This window comes from Staurois parvus, unplaced genomic scaffold (genome assembly GCF_062004578.1).
Source record: "Staurois parvus isolate SC_StPar_1 unplaced genomic scaffold, SC_StPar_1.0 ptg001122l, whole genome shotgun sequence".
In the NCBI taxonomy this organism is placed as follows: domain Eukaryota; kingdom Metazoa; phylum Chordata; class Amphibia; order Anura; family Ranidae; genus Staurois; species Staurois parvus.
Window position 1 is genome coordinate 518,257 of NW_028318918.1, and position 15,736 is coordinate 533,992.

At 43.7% G+C, this 15,736-nt stretch overlaps 1 protein-coding gene across 1 annotated transcript in view; it reads left to right on the plus strand.

Annotated features, from left to right (window-relative positions):
* Positions 1 to 12,789: 12,789 nt before the first annotated feature.
* Positions 12,790 to 15,736, plus strand: part of TRIM28 (tripartite motif containing 28) — a 40,571-nt gene continuing 37,624 nt past the window's right edge. The window contains exon 1 of the mRNA XM_089658992.1: positions 12,790 to 13,189. Coding sequence (XP_089515118.1) covers positions 12,937 to 13,189 — 253 coding nt within the window. The 5' untranslated portion in view covers positions 12,790 to 12,936. The remainder of the gene's footprint in view (positions 13,190 to 15,736) is intronic.

Genomic DNA, 15,736 nt, shown 5'->3' on the forward strand with positions numbered 1-15,736 from the left:
AGCCTACAACACAATTTAAACAAGACATTTACATAGGCACCCAACTCCGTGTCACCATGCTATCACCTTTTCCAGGTCATCAACCAATAAGGTTTAGCTGGAGGGGTGGTGCGTCTTACAACGGAAGTTGACAATACCTTCAGTAACCGCTGGCCCATACACTTACCAACTGGGCACTTGTGTCACACAAACAAATTATCTTATACTTCTATGCGATAGGAAGAAAAGCAAAGAGTTGCAGGACAGAACTGATCAACCCCGGACTTTTCCTGGTTTCTTCTCAGAGAAACTCTTTTCAGTCTCTTCTCATAAGAGACTTGCAGTTCCCAAAACTGCTCCGGTCTTTTCCAAAAGACCTTGTGCTTCCCACAGCACTCTGCGCCTGGCCACTGGCGTCTTATGACGCGAGGTCCAGTGCTACCATAGGGCATGAAATTTTTATCAGAGCCTTAACGGCAAGACAGACTATTTTGGCAGAATGATAAAAAATCTTACTTACCGAAGGGTGATTATCTCATCCCGGACACGAGCCCCCAATTGAAAGGAATTGGCTCCCGTTCCTCTCGAGCTACTGACCCCCGTCAGTCCCTGGCCTTGATCAGTGTCTGTCCTCAGGCCTGGAGCCCCCTTTGAGACACAGGAAATGCACACAGACACAAGGTGGTATCTCAGAAGGAACTGAATTTATTCTTCCGTGTTTAAACTTATATATGAAACTTAAAACAATACATGGAAATAGAAGAACCAATCAATTGACAGGTATGCATTAACCAATCAGAATATTACATACGTCAGTCATGCCCAATCATTTGGCATTCATGTAAATTATTATTAAGTGCGTCAAGCATTAGTATAGAAAGTAGACAATTTCCCTATTTCACACTGGCTAAAGTTATTAATAATCTTGCAACAGGATATATCCAACCACAGACTTTCAGTCTTGTGCTAGCTAAAGGAAAAAGGGGAAGTTACACCTGAAGAAAAAAGAGGAACTTTAACTCCTGACAAGAATACAGTTTAAGACAAGAAAATCAATTCTTTTAAAATACAGACTTAAGTCTTAAGATGGATACTGATTCTAAGATGGAGGAGCTTTGGCTCAGAGAGACAAAATGGCGGTATAGTAATGCTGAAAGGCTAATTCCTTCAGTGACCTTGACTATTCTCTGCCTGCTCCTTTGGTACCTTGCTGCCCGCACGTTGCTGACTTGGCCCGTCTGACCACACTAACTACTCTGCCATCCATCCATCCTGCACGGATCCAGCCGTACCTGCACATACCTCTGGCGGATCCCTCTAGCACTAGCAGGTGTACTCAGGGGCCGCGACCTGGTTCCTGTCTGCTCCAAGTCCATCCCCACCATCAGGGGCCCTGGTGAATAAGCAGGCTGGGACTTAGACTCCGCGCCCTTGGGAATCCTGTCCTGGGGACCACTAGAGGTACCACCAAACGGTCATTACAGAACCTTGCGGCCGGCCTGACCGTTCCACCTCTCCAGCCCTGACTGCGCCTGTGTTCCTGCACCTACTAAGATTAGTGAAAGGTTAGTTTGTTCACTGTGCGTTTATATATATATATATATCTGGGTGGCTAATAATAAACTGTATTATTATACTATACCTGAGACCTGCGTTTCCCTGTGTCAGTCCACACCTTTCTGGTCATTCCTAGATTCCTGACAGACGCGTTTTGTGCGAAGGCACGTAGTCATAGGGGGTTAGCTTACAGCGGTGGACGTCTATGGTAAAGGCCTAAAGTCTAAATCACCAAAATCATACCAGCCAACATTACGCACGAAGAAAACCTAGTTGCTATATCGATTATAATACCATGGTTTTAACCACATTCTACGATTTACATACAAACAACAAATAATATTGAATAATAATAAAGTAAAGAAAAAAATTCCTTCTTTCTCTTCTCTCTCCCTCTATTTCCTCTCTCCCTCCTCCTCTTCTCAAAACACCCCCCTCCCCTGAACTATCGGGAGGATTAAAAATGTTTGTCACTAGTTCAATGTAAGTCCAAGAGAAATGGCATGAGCTGATTGGACAATATCATCTAGCATCAGGTACATCTGAATTAACAAATGGAAAGAAATTCGGATGCATTCATTATCCAAATCCAAATTATTGAACAAATTTGAAAATTTAATTCATTTCCCCATGGGCTCGAACTGCCGTCGCATCATGTGACGCCATCCGAATGAAACAAATGCAGTTTTTAATTTAGTTATAACTTTTTTCAGATTCGTTGACATTTGTTACTATGTTCATTCGGAAATTAGCATACATCCGAATCTCCGAAAATTTAATTTTCATCCGAAAAACGAATTATAATGAAACAAAACGCAGATGTCTACAAAAAAAACCCAAAATGAAACAAAGATTTGTTTTAATCTCTTATTCAGAGGGTTATTTCACCTTTAACTTCTTCTCGTCGACCATACGTATATACTGCTCAAAGAAATTAAAGGAACACTTTTTAATCAGAGTATAGCATCAAGTCCATGACACTCCTGGGATATTGATCTGGTCAGGTAAGTCGCAGAGGGGGTTGTTCATCAGTTTCAGCTGCTTTGCTGTTAATAAAATTAACAACAGGTGCACTAGATAGGCAACAATGACACAACTCCCAAAACAGGAATGGTTTTACAGGTGAAGGCCATTAACATTTTTTTCCCTACTCATCTTTTCTGTCTTTCACTAGTTTTGCCTTTGGCTAGGGTCAGTGTCACTACTGGTAGCATGAGGCCATACCTGGACCCTACAGAGGTTGCACAGGCAGTCCAGCTCCTCCAGGATGGCACATCAATGCGTGCCATTGCCAGAAGGTTTGCTGTGTCTCCCAGCACAGTCTCAAGAGCATGGAGGAGACTCCAGGAGACAGGCAGGTACTCTAGAAGAGCTGGACAGGGCCATAGAAGGTCCTTAACCCATCAGCAGGACCGGCATCTACTCCTTTGTGCAAGGAGGAACAGGATGAGCACTGCCAGAGCCCTACAAAATGACCTCCAGCAGGCCACTGGTGTGAATGTCTCTGATCAAACAATCAGAAACAGACATCATGAGGGTGGCCTGAAGGCCTGACGTCCTCTAGTGGGCCCTGTGCTCACGGCCCGGCACCATAGAGCTGGTTTGGCATTTGCCATTGAACACCAGAATGGGCAGGTCCACCACTGGCACCCTGTGCTTTTTACAGATGAGGGCAGGTTCACCCTGAGCACATGTGACAGACATGAAAGGGTCTGGAGAAGCCGTGGAGAACGTTCTGCTGCCTGTAACATGATTCAACATGACTGTTTTGGTGGTGGGTCAGTGATGGTCTGGGAAGGCATATCCATGGAGGGACGCACAGACCTCTACAGGCTAGACAATGGCACCCTGACTGCCATTATGTATCGGGATAAAATCCTTGGACCCATTGTCAGACCCTACGCTGGTGCAGTGGGTCCTGGGTTCCTCCTGGTACATGACAATGCCTGGCCTCATGTGGTGAGAGTATGCAGGCAGTTCCTGGAGGATGAAGGAATTGATACCATTGAATTGCCCCCACGCTCACTTGACCTAAATCTGATAGAACCTCTCTGGGATGTCATATTTCGGTCCATCTGACACCGCCAGGTTGCACCTCAGACTGTCCAGGAGCTCAGTAATGCCCTGGTCCAGATCTGGGAGGAAATCCCCCAGCACACCATCCATCATCTCATTCGGAGCATGCCCCAATGTTGTCAGGCATGCATACAAGCACGTGGGGGTCATGCAAACTACTGAGGACCATTCTGAGTTGCTGCAATGATATTTCACCAAAATTGACTCGCCTGCGGCATCATTTTTTCACTTTGATTTTCGGGGTGTCTTTGAATTCTGTCCTCTGTAGGTCGATCATTTTCATTTCCATCAAAAGATGGGGCATTCTTACATTCCTAACACATTACCCAGTCCATATCAGTATAGAGATCCAACAGGAGATTTTTCCCCATTGAGATCTGATGGGTTTTCAAAGTGTTCCTTTCATTTTTTTCGAAGCAGTGTATATACAGCCACACAGAAGTCAGTCTTTTTCCGTGGGATCACATATATGCGCATTTTTCTTTGTGTGCATCTATCACCCTGGGTCTTAAACTAAGGATCAGGGCTTGGGACTCCCGGTTCCTGGTCATTTGATCACTGTGATAGCTTCTGATTGGCTATCACAGTAATTAGTTACTGTGAGCCCGCCCCTGTATTTATTTCCTCTTCTGAATGAAGAGAAAGACATTGGGGTTTATTTAATTACGCTGGAGAGTGCAGAATCGGGTTCATTTCTGCATAGAAAAAAGTCAGCTTCCAGGTTTAATTGCCAAAGATGAACTGAGCAATCTGAGGTTAGAAGCTGATTGGTTTATAAGCAGACATTAGCCTGATTTTGCACTCTCCAGCTTTAGTAAATGAACCTCATTGTATCTTTCTCTTCTTGCAGGAGAGAAAGATATAAACAAACCCAAGTATGTAAAAAAAAAAAGAAAAACAATTAAGAATAAAAAAAAAAATTGCTAGATCAAGGTCTGATCCAGGTCAGTGTCAGGGTTAGGGTAAAGGTAAGGGTCAAATATGATAGTCAGTATATTTTGGGTAGAAGTAAAAAAAAAAACACATTTTTTTTAAATTTAGTGTGAGTTAGTATACTGTATATGTGATATCTCTGTGAACGTCAGAAGCAGGAGAATTTATTTTGAGTTCTTCTTTAGTGATAAATGATATTGTAATGGAAATTTTGGGAATTCCAGGAAAATTCCGGACATGAACTTGAGGAAAACAAGCTTTTTATTTACCAGCTGGTTGATCTAGCCAGACTTGAGCAGTTCAGCATATAGCCTTTGCAGTTTCATATTTAGATAAAATATCACCAACTGAAAGTTATAGTGTCAGCTGCTAGACTGGAACACATTGCTCCACAGGAAATGAGGTTGAGGAAGTGAGCTGATGACCTAGTTCTGCAAACAGATGCTTTTAGAAATGCTAAGGCTTAAAGGGGAACTCTGCAATATTTGGGTGCTGCCACAATATTAGCAAGCAATATACAGCTACAATTTTTTAAAGAATGGTTTTTTTTGTACTATTTTGGGAGTTTTCCTTTGAAAAAAAAACAGGAGATATCCGTTACAATTTACCACCAAACGAAAGCCCAATTAGTCCTGAAAAAACAAGGCATAACCTACCAAGATGTACAAAATAGTTGTGATTATATATACAGTTTTACTAACACATGTCAAAGTTGCAAAATTGTGTTTAGGCATTAACATTTGTTTTACCCTTGGTCACTAAGAGGTTAATGGCCATTTTCCAAAGAAAAATCCCTATGTATACCAGCATCCCCAGCACATTACATATACTCCACTGTTCAAATAGTGGCACTTGTCCACCTCCATACATGCAGGCTACGCACACCTTAGTGGTTGACCACCCCTCCCTCTGTGGCAGGACAGGCTGGACACTTTGGCTAGTTCAAATAGTTCACTCCCTCTGAAGAAGCAGTAGCGGGAAGTGGTTGAGAGAATGCACTACACATAGGCGGTGTTTGAATGATCCAGAGCGGCAGATGGATGTCCACTTCCAAGGCCTGGCCTGTCCTGCAGTGGATAGGGCTTAGCTACTAAAGAGTATTTTTTTTTTTTACTAGGCTGCTCATACCCTACATATGGAACAGGAACAACTATTTGAATGGTGGAGGAATGCTATGTAATGAGCTGGAGATGCAGGAATAGAGATTTTTTTTTTGGATGGCCATTAAAGGTGAACTAACCATTTAAGACCCAATGAAGAGAGCAGAGCTGCAGCTCCCAAAATGTGTTGGCTTTGTAAACAGTCTATCATTGGAATAAACTTGGATCTGGACTTGAATATCACAGTGTGGTGCTTCAGTTCTAGATTCATTCATCCTAATCACAACCCGAGAAGATCATAGAGATCCTTTGGTGTGTTGAAGCTGCCAGCCAAATATTTAGATCGGATGACCTAGGCTGCTTAGACAAAAAGGTGTCAGCAGCTGTATTCTAGTAGAACGGATTCTCTTTAATAAAGCATTCCTTGGAGGAGTTGCTGTGACCCGGTATTGGTGGCTCTTTATCGTATCCAGAACCTACAGTTGTGAAAGTTGAACCATAAAAAAAAACAAGACAGGAGGAAAATCGACGCATTTGAGCTATGGTGCTGAAGAAGGCTCCTGCACATTACATGGACAACAAAGATACCAAACAAACACTGGGGGCACATAAAACTGGATGTTCCATTGTATGGCAAGATTCCAAAACTCTGGCTCACCTATTTCAGACATCAAGGCAATAATGCTCCAGTTGGTTAGTGGCAAAATAAACCATCCCACCAAAGAACTCAATGGGGTAGAAACCAGAAAAGTCAAAACCAACTAGAACATGGAACAACTAAAGCAGTAGAAGATTGAAAAAGTTGGAGAGAACCAGCCCATGGAATTGTCAAGAGTTGGACATGACCAAATGGATACCATCATCATGATTGTATCCAGTCTTAAGAAGAAAGACCTTCCTGCACACCACTGATGGAGTGTGGGATATGAAATGAGGTTGAGCAGTGAATGTGTGCTCTCAGGCCAAAATTCTGATTTTCTACATCAGGCATCACTAAATGGTGGACCGCTGTAACATACCTGGTGGTGGATCCTGATGTGGAGAGAGGGCATCCTCTTACCACTCCCGTTCGGGACCCCTGATAGGGTAGACAGGAGGTATCGAGCTGGGAGGGGCACGAGTGCCTGAGGGGTCTGTGGTGACATCTGGCAGGTGAAGACCCGGAGGACCAGGATGCAGGTCAGTAGCAGGATGCAGGTGAGCAGATGTGGCAGCTGTGAGGTGTAGCTGAGATGTGGATGACCGTGGAAGATGGTAGCCAGAGGTAGTCACAGGCAGGAGAGGTAGAATAGTCAGGTTGGCCGGGTCAGGATCAATCGGACAGATCAGGTACAGAGGAATAGGCAAGCATGTAGTCAAAAGGGAGAGCCGGGTCGGTGCAGGCAGAGTTCAGTCGTAGTCAGAGACAAGCAAGTAGATCACAGGAGTCAGGATACAGATACAGGACGCAATAGACCAGAAGGCACCATTCTGTTTGCAGCAGGGGTTTAAATAGCCCGCCTGTGCACGTCAGTGCATGCACGTGTGCGCACTCAGGTGCGTGCAACCGTGTGCGCATGCGCACCAGCATGGCCATCGGGGACCCGGCGTTTGTGCACAGATGCAGATGCGAAGTTCTTCTTTCCTGACAACCGCGGTCCGGATTCATACTGAGTCACTGTCCCATCCGGACCGCCACAGTCCCGCCATTTAGGAGTCGCTTCCTGCCCCCAGCCTCCGATGATCTCATCGGGTCAGCCAGGACAATCAATTCCAGGCCTACCTGCACCCCATGACTAAGTACTTCGCACGAAACGCGTCAGCGTCAGTGGCTACAGCATTCTGACGTCTTGCCGCTGTTGGCGGCCATCTTTACACACATGGTCAGTTTTTTGGTTTATTTTTTCCTTGTATGTTTTGCACCTTTGTTGGACTAAATACCCTATTGAATGCAGTATCACGCTATGTGGCATTATTCTTGGGCTCTTTGCGAGTCTCACCATCCACAGAGGCCGGTTTAGAAGTGTCCTGAGACAGTGGTACCATTTGAGGGGTCCTTAAAGGCACAGGAACCTGACCATACCTGGAAGTGATTGTCCTGGCTGACCCGATGAGACGATTATGATCTCAAATGCGTTTTGATAGCGCACTTCTGGTGAGTGAGCAATTCATATATTTCTCGTCTTTTCATCACATCATTGATTATAAGGAACTGAACTCCTAGAATTCAGATCTGATATGACCTACAAGTCTACAATTTGGATTCATTCTTACTGATTGACGTTCTAACCATTTACTGGTGGTAGAATACCACCGTTTGCACTTGAATAATATTGTACTTATATTGCAGCATTGCTTGACTCCCAATGCTTGACAGATTCATATAACTATTTCTTGTATATTATAATACAAGATAAATGAAGAAAAAAAAACCTCAGCGTTTCGGCACTTTACTGAGCATGTGAGGTGAAGCAGTGGGTTTTATGCAGACTCCAAGTGACCTCTGACCTCCTGACCCCCACAGCCACTTCCTCCTGTACCACTATCCCCTCCCTCCTAGATTGTAAGCTCAAAAGAGCAGGGCCCTTGAACCCCTCTGTCACGATCGCACGCTCGCCGCCACCAACATGCGACAGTCGCACGACCGCGACTAACAGTAATACGTCACGCCCACGGCGTCAGACCCCAGACCTTCTCACCAAACTCGTGACCGAAGGACCGGCCGATCTAAAACCGCGGTGTGACGTGCGTAACAAGGCCACACCCAGCTGCACCCAGCACAGCGATTGCCCAGCTAATGGACTACAATCGGTGCCTGCAGCCTGGAATGCGCTTGTTACTGGGTCGGGTTAATTACGCAACTAACCCTTTCAAACTGCCACCACCACTTTTTAAAAAAGGAGACTGGGAAACTCCCGTTATCAAATATTCACTATAATGATTGAAAAGTCACCTGTCCAATGTGGTCACCTACAGGCCAATTGGGCAGGGAGTAAACAAACACAGTAGTGTCTCTTCAAAAGGCAGGAATTTGTGAATTGCAAGTAAGCGCTTAAAAACAGTTTAACACTTTCAGAAAGAAAGATTTATTACTAAAAGAGTCAAACAGGTGCAATAAAATATTTACAAAGAGATGTCACAAAAATATATATATGTATATAAAGATACAGCAAAGAGATAATAGGGAGGAAATTAAAGAGTTAAGTTACTTGCCAATATGTCTTGGTTTGTAAGCAGATCCAAGTGCAGAGCAGGAAGGGTCTTTGATCTCCTCCTTGGATGTTAGCTGGGAGATCTGGTACACTCTAACTCGCAGGCTTGCTAACTTGTCTCTTTTTAAAAATCCCTCTGAAAGGTGGGTTGCTCTGACTACGCTGTTTTGGGAGGAGTCAGTGGGGAACTCTGAATTAGAGCCAGCATCTGTCATAATCCATGACATGAAACATCAGGGGGGGAAAGCCTGACTTGAGGAATGTTCAATTTTCTTTCAAGTCCGGAGAGAAGCTATCTTATCTTAATTATGATGGGGGAGAAAGTTTACACTTTCCCAGACTGCTGGCACCAACTAGGGATGCCTAACCTGTGGTTGACCCCCCCCCCCCCCCCAATCTGTCAGGAGATAAGTTTGCCTCTCAGGAAGGGAGGGGCTAGGGAGTGTGAGGAATAAAGAATACTTCCATTAAAAGAAAAAGGGGAACTCCGCGTCCAACTCTGATGAGCTAGTTTGCTACACCCTCGTGTATTGTATTGTTACTGTATTGTCTCATGTACTGTCCCCCACTATAATGTACAGTGCTGAGCAAACTTTCTGGCGCTATATAAATACTGTATAATAATAGATTATTGATGAGTGATTGGGATGAAAACGGTGTCATAGATTATTGATGGATGATTGGGATGAACACGGTGTCATAGATTATTGATAAGTGATTGGGATGAACGCGGTGTCATAGATTATTGATGGGTGATTGGGATGAACACGGTGTCATAGATTATTGATGGATGATTGGGATGAACACGGTGTCATAGATTATTGATAAGTGATTGGGATGAACACAGTGTCATAGATTATTGATGAGTGATTGGCATAAACATGGTGCCATAGATTATTGATGGATGATTGGGATGAACACGGTGTCATAGATTATTGATGGATGATTGGGATGAACACAGTATAATAGGTTATTGATGGGTGATTGGGATGAACACAGTATAATAGGTTATTGATGGGTGATTGGGATGAACACAGTATAATAGGTTATTGATGGGTGATTGGGATGAACACAGTGCAATAGAATATTGATTGATGATTGGGATGAACACGGTGTAATAGATTATTGATGGTTTATTGGGATAAACACAGTGTAATACAATATTGATGGGTAATTGGAAAGGAAACGTGACAGGTTATTGATGAGTGGTTGGATGAACACAGCGTGATAAATTATTGATGGGTGATCGGGATGAACACAGTGTAATAGATTATTGCTAGGGATAAACATAGCATTATAGTTTATTGTTTAGTGATTACAATAAATAGTTTACTAGTTTATTGATTAGGGATTACAATGAACACAGTGTGATAGTTTACTGATCAGTGTTGGGATAAACACAAAACTATTAAAATTGTGTTAATCCCAATTATTTATCAATAAACTATTATTTATTGATTAGTGATAGTGAACACATCATAATAGTTTATTTCTCAGTGATTGGGATGTACACAGTATAACAGCGTATTGATGAGTGATTGGGATGAACACAGTGTAATAGATTATTGTTGGGTGATTGGGATGACCACAGTGTAATAGATTATTGATGGGTGATTGGAAAGGATACATATGATAGATCATTGATGAGTGATTGGATGAACACAACGTGCTTGGGATGAACCAGTGTAATAGATTATTGTTGGGTGATTGAAATGGACAAATGTAATAGAATAATAGATTATTGATGGGTGATCGGGATGAACACAGCATGATAACTTATTGATGGATGATTGGGATGAACACGGTGTAATAGATTATTGCTGAGTGATTAGGATAAACACAGTGTCGTAAATTATTAATAAGGATAAACACAGCATGATATTGTGTTCATCCTAATCACTGATCAATAAACTAATATACTGTGTTCACCCCAATCACTGATCAATACCTTATCACTGTGTTCATCCTAATCAACAATCAATACATTTTTATACCATGTTCATCCAAATCACTGATCAATAAACTAATATACTGTGTTCATCCTAATCACTGATCAATAAACTATTATACTGTATTAATTTCAAACACCAGTCGATAAACTATTATGTTGTGTTCATCCCAATCACTGATCAATAAACTAATATTTATTGATTAGTGATTACAATGAACACAGCATAATAGTTTAATGATCAGTGCTCTGGATATACACAATATAACAGCTTATTGATCAGTGATTGGGATGAACACAGTATATTAGTTTATTGATCAGTGATTTGGATGAACATGGTATAAAAATGTATTGATTGTTGATTAGGATGAACGCAGTGATAAGGTATTGATCAGTGATTGGTGTGAACACAGTATATTAGTTTATTATTCAGTGATTGGGAATACAGTATTGATCAGTGATTAACAGTATTCAGCAGTGATTGGTATGAACACAGTATTGATTAGCGATTGGGATGAACACAGTATTGATTCAATCTATCATGAACACTGCTGCCAGACTTATCCACCTTACTAACCGTTCTGTATCTGCCACCCCTCTCTGCCAATCCCTCCACTGGCCTCCACTCAGTGTCCTCCATCCCTCTCTGCCAATCCTTCCACTGGCCTCCATTCAGTGTCCTCCACCCCTCTCTGCCAATCCCTCCACTGGCCTCCACTCAGTGTCCTCCATCCCTCTCTGCCAATCCCTCCACTGGCCTCCACTCAGTGTCCTCCACCCCTCTCTGCCAATCCCTCCACTGGCCTCCACTCAGTGTCCTCCATCCCTCTCTGCCAATCCCTCCACTGGCCTCCACTCAGTGTCCTCCACCCCCCTCTGCCAATCCCTCCACTGGCTTCCCATTGCCCAACGAATAAAATTCAAAACACTAACAATAACATACAAAGCCATCCACAACACTGTGATTTTGGGGGGAACATAGTATTGATCAGTTATGTACAGAGTATTGATTGGTGATTTTTAGGGGACATAGTATTGATCAGTGATGCAGAGTATTGATCAGTGATGGAGGGGGCATAGTATTGATCAGTGATGCACAGAGTATTGATCAGTGATGGAGGGGGCATAGTATTGATCAGTGATGCACAGAGTATTGATCAGTGATGGAGGGGGCATAGTATTGATCAGTTATGTACAGAGTATTGATCAATGATTTGAAGGGGACATTGTATTGATCAGTGATGTACAGAGTATTGATCAGTTATTGATCAGTATTGAGTATTGATCAGAGGGGGCATAATATTGATCAGTTATGTATAGAGTATTGATCTGTGATTTGTAGGGGACATATTATTGATCAGTGATGTACAGAGTATTGATCAGTGATGGAGGGGGCATAGTATTGATCAGTTATGGACATAGTATTGATCAGTGATGTACAGAATATTGATCAATGATGGAGGGGGCATAGTATTGATCAGTTATGGACACAGTATTGCTCAATTATGTACAGAGTATTGATCAGTGATTTGTAGGGGACATAGTATTGATCAGTGATGTACAGAGTATTGATCAGTGATTTGTAGGGGACATAGTATTGATCAGTGACGTACAGAGTATTGATCAGTGATTTGTAGGGGACATAGTATTGATCAGTGATGTACAGAGTATTGATCAGTGATGGAGGGGGCATAGTATTGATCAGTGATGTACAGAGAATTGATCAGTGATTTTTTTGGGGGGGCATAGTATTGGTCAGTTATTTTGGGGGGCACAGTGTTGATCAGTGATGTACAGAGTATTGATAAGTGATTTGGGGAGGGGGGCATTGTATTGATCAGTGATATACACAGTCCTCACACAGAATAGTCCCTCTCTCTTGCAGGGGAGTGATGCGGTATGTGAGGCGCGGAGGGAGATGAGAATCGGAAGTAGTTCCGGCCCCTCAGTCGGCTCAGAGCGCACTTGGCGCCCTTGGAACCCAACTCCGCCCCTTCTCCCCTCGGCCTGACGTCATCACGCTGAGAGGGCACGCAGTCTTTATTGATTGTTGCTCCGGTCGGTGTGTGGGGGGATTCTTCTTTCCGCGCGTCCTGTGTGAGGGAGAGGAGCTCAGTGTATCCATCCGCCAGCCTACCGCCCGAGGACAGACATGTCGGTCTCCGCCACGCGTGAGAAGAGGAGCGCGGCCGCCTCAGTCTCCGCTGCAGCCGCCGCCACTACCACCAACAACGGGGAGAGTGGCGGGGCCGAGGCGGACGGGCCGGAGACTCTGGAGAACTGCGGGGTGTGCCAGAGCCGACTGAACGCCGAGCGGGAGCCGCAGCTGCTGCCCTGCCTGCACTCCGTGTGCCAAGACTGTCTGAGTCCCGAGCCCGCCGAGAGCAGCGCCGAGCCCGGAGCAGGTAAGTGCGAGACAGAGAGCGGGATATCCCAGCATCCTGCGCGGCCTGGCCCCGGCTTCCTCCTCCGATACCACGAGGCCGCAGAACAAAGAGCCGAGCGGCTTCCGGGGGCCGGGCCCTCCCTACAGGCCCACCGCGCCGCCTCCTCCGTACAGAGGGGGGTGAAGGTGGTCTGTTGCTAGGGGCGACCGCTACTGCGTACAGGCCTAGCTATTCCCCATAGCAACCACCCTGTTACCACGTGACACACCCCCACATGAGCCGCACCACGTGCTGGATGGAGAGCTGAGCGGCCACATTGTGATGAAGCCAGCCAATCAGATCTGTGTGCGCTGGGCCTGGACCAGCACCCCCTACAGGCTGTCACACACATTACAATCTGGTTGTACAACCTCAGGAATCGCAAGTGATAGGAGAGGGGACTAGTACCGCCCCTCCATCTGTACCAGAGGATTCCCCCCTTCCTGACCAGGCCATTTTGTGCGATACAACGCTTCGTTACTTTAACTGACAATTGTGCAGTCATGCAACGCAGCACACACATTAAATTTATGTCCTTTTTTCCCGCCAACGAAGTTTTCGGAGGTATTTGATTGCTTGTTTTTTTTTTGCGGTATAAAAAAACGCGATTTTTGAGGGAAAAAACTTGTTCTGACTCTTTGCTATTGAACGTGTCCAGTAAAAAAAAAATCATAAATTTAGGCCTATATATATTCTGTTACACGTCTTTCCTGGAAAACAAATATCCCAATACATAAAACGTGAGTTAGTGTTTACAAATGGCGCTGTGTGTGTGTGTGTATATATATGTATGTGTGTGTGTATATATATGTATGTGTGTGTGTATATATATGTATGTGTGTGTGTATATATATGTATGTGTGTGTGTATATATATGTATGTGTGTGTGTATATATATGTATGTGTGTGTGTATGTGTGTGTATATATGTGTGTGTGTGTATATATGTGTGTGTGTGTATATATGTGTGTGTGTGTATATATGTGTGTGTGTGTATATATGTGTGTGTGTGTGTATATGTGTGTGTGTGTGTATATGTGTGTGTGTGTGTATATATGTGTGTGTGTGTATATATGTGTGTGTATATATGTGTGTGTGTGTGTGTGTATATATGTGTGTGTGTGTGTGTGTGTATATATGTGTGTGTGTGTGTGTGTGTATATATGTGTGTGTGTGTGTGTGTGTGTATATATGTGTGTGTGTGTGTATGTGTGTGTGTGTATATATGTGTGTGTGTGTATATATGTGTGTGTGTGTGTGTATATATGTGTGTGTGTGTGTATATATGTGTGTGTGTGTGTATATATGTGTGTGTGTATATGTGTGTGTGTGTGTATATATGTGTGTGTGTATATGTGTGTGTGTGTGTATATATGTGTGTGTGTATATGTGTGTGTGTGTGTATATATGTGTGTGTGTGTGTGTGTATATATGTGTGTGTGTGTATGTATGTGTGTATGTATGTGTATGTGTATGTATATATATATATATATATATATATATATATATATATATATATACACGCATAGATAGAGATATATATATAGAGATGTACATATATATACACGTGTGTGTATATATATGTACACACACAACACTAGTAATGGTGTGGGACTGCGGTGGGCATTCTAACATTGAGGGGAACAGACTTGGTGTCGATGACATCCTCAGTGACACCAATACAGTGATCCGTGCTAATAAAAAGCATTGATGCTGTACTAATGACACTGGACAGCAAGGGGTTAACATCTGGGGTGATCAAAGGGTTAACTGTGTGCTAGGAGTGTAAGCATGCTGCTTTGTATGGCTCTGCTATGTAAAGCAGTGTGCAGGAGCTGACAGGGGAGAGGTCTGTATTTACATACGGTTCTCTCCCTCCATCGGTAATGCTCCACAATCACCTGGAAATGGAAAATCGCGTATATATGTGACTTGCGCACCCGTGCCACCCTGTAGTACACATATGTGTACCCTGTAGCAGTATATCTGTAGCAGCCCCATCTAGGCTGCTTGTGGTGTTTTCTTCGGGACTGGATGGTGTGCCTTCTGCCCACACAACACACAAAAACCTGGATTCTTATGAAACGGCACCCACCTTCAGGAGGTCTAAAGCTGGCCATGCACTAAAATCTGAGGCTAGATCCACACCGGAATCTGGTTTACGGGCCTTATTTGCGATGGTCTCAAGCTCTAGGCTTCTTGCACATGGGCACCCAAGTCAAAAATTTGTGATTCAAATTTCCCCATCCACAGAGCCCGGTTGCTTCATACAGGCACCTATATACATGAATGTCTTTACTCGGGTATATGCCGGTGCTCCGGTAAGCCAGAGCATAGCTTATGGACACATGTAAAAAGTATACCATTTTTTTGTAAACGCCCGTACGCTATACTTGTGTATACGTTAATGCCCGCCTATACCGGAGTACAGCCTTTCTGGTCTGAGTGGCTGTATGAAGCACCTGGGTTTTCATGGCGGGGGAAATGCACTTATATTTACATTGCATGGGCTTATGTAAAAAAAGTC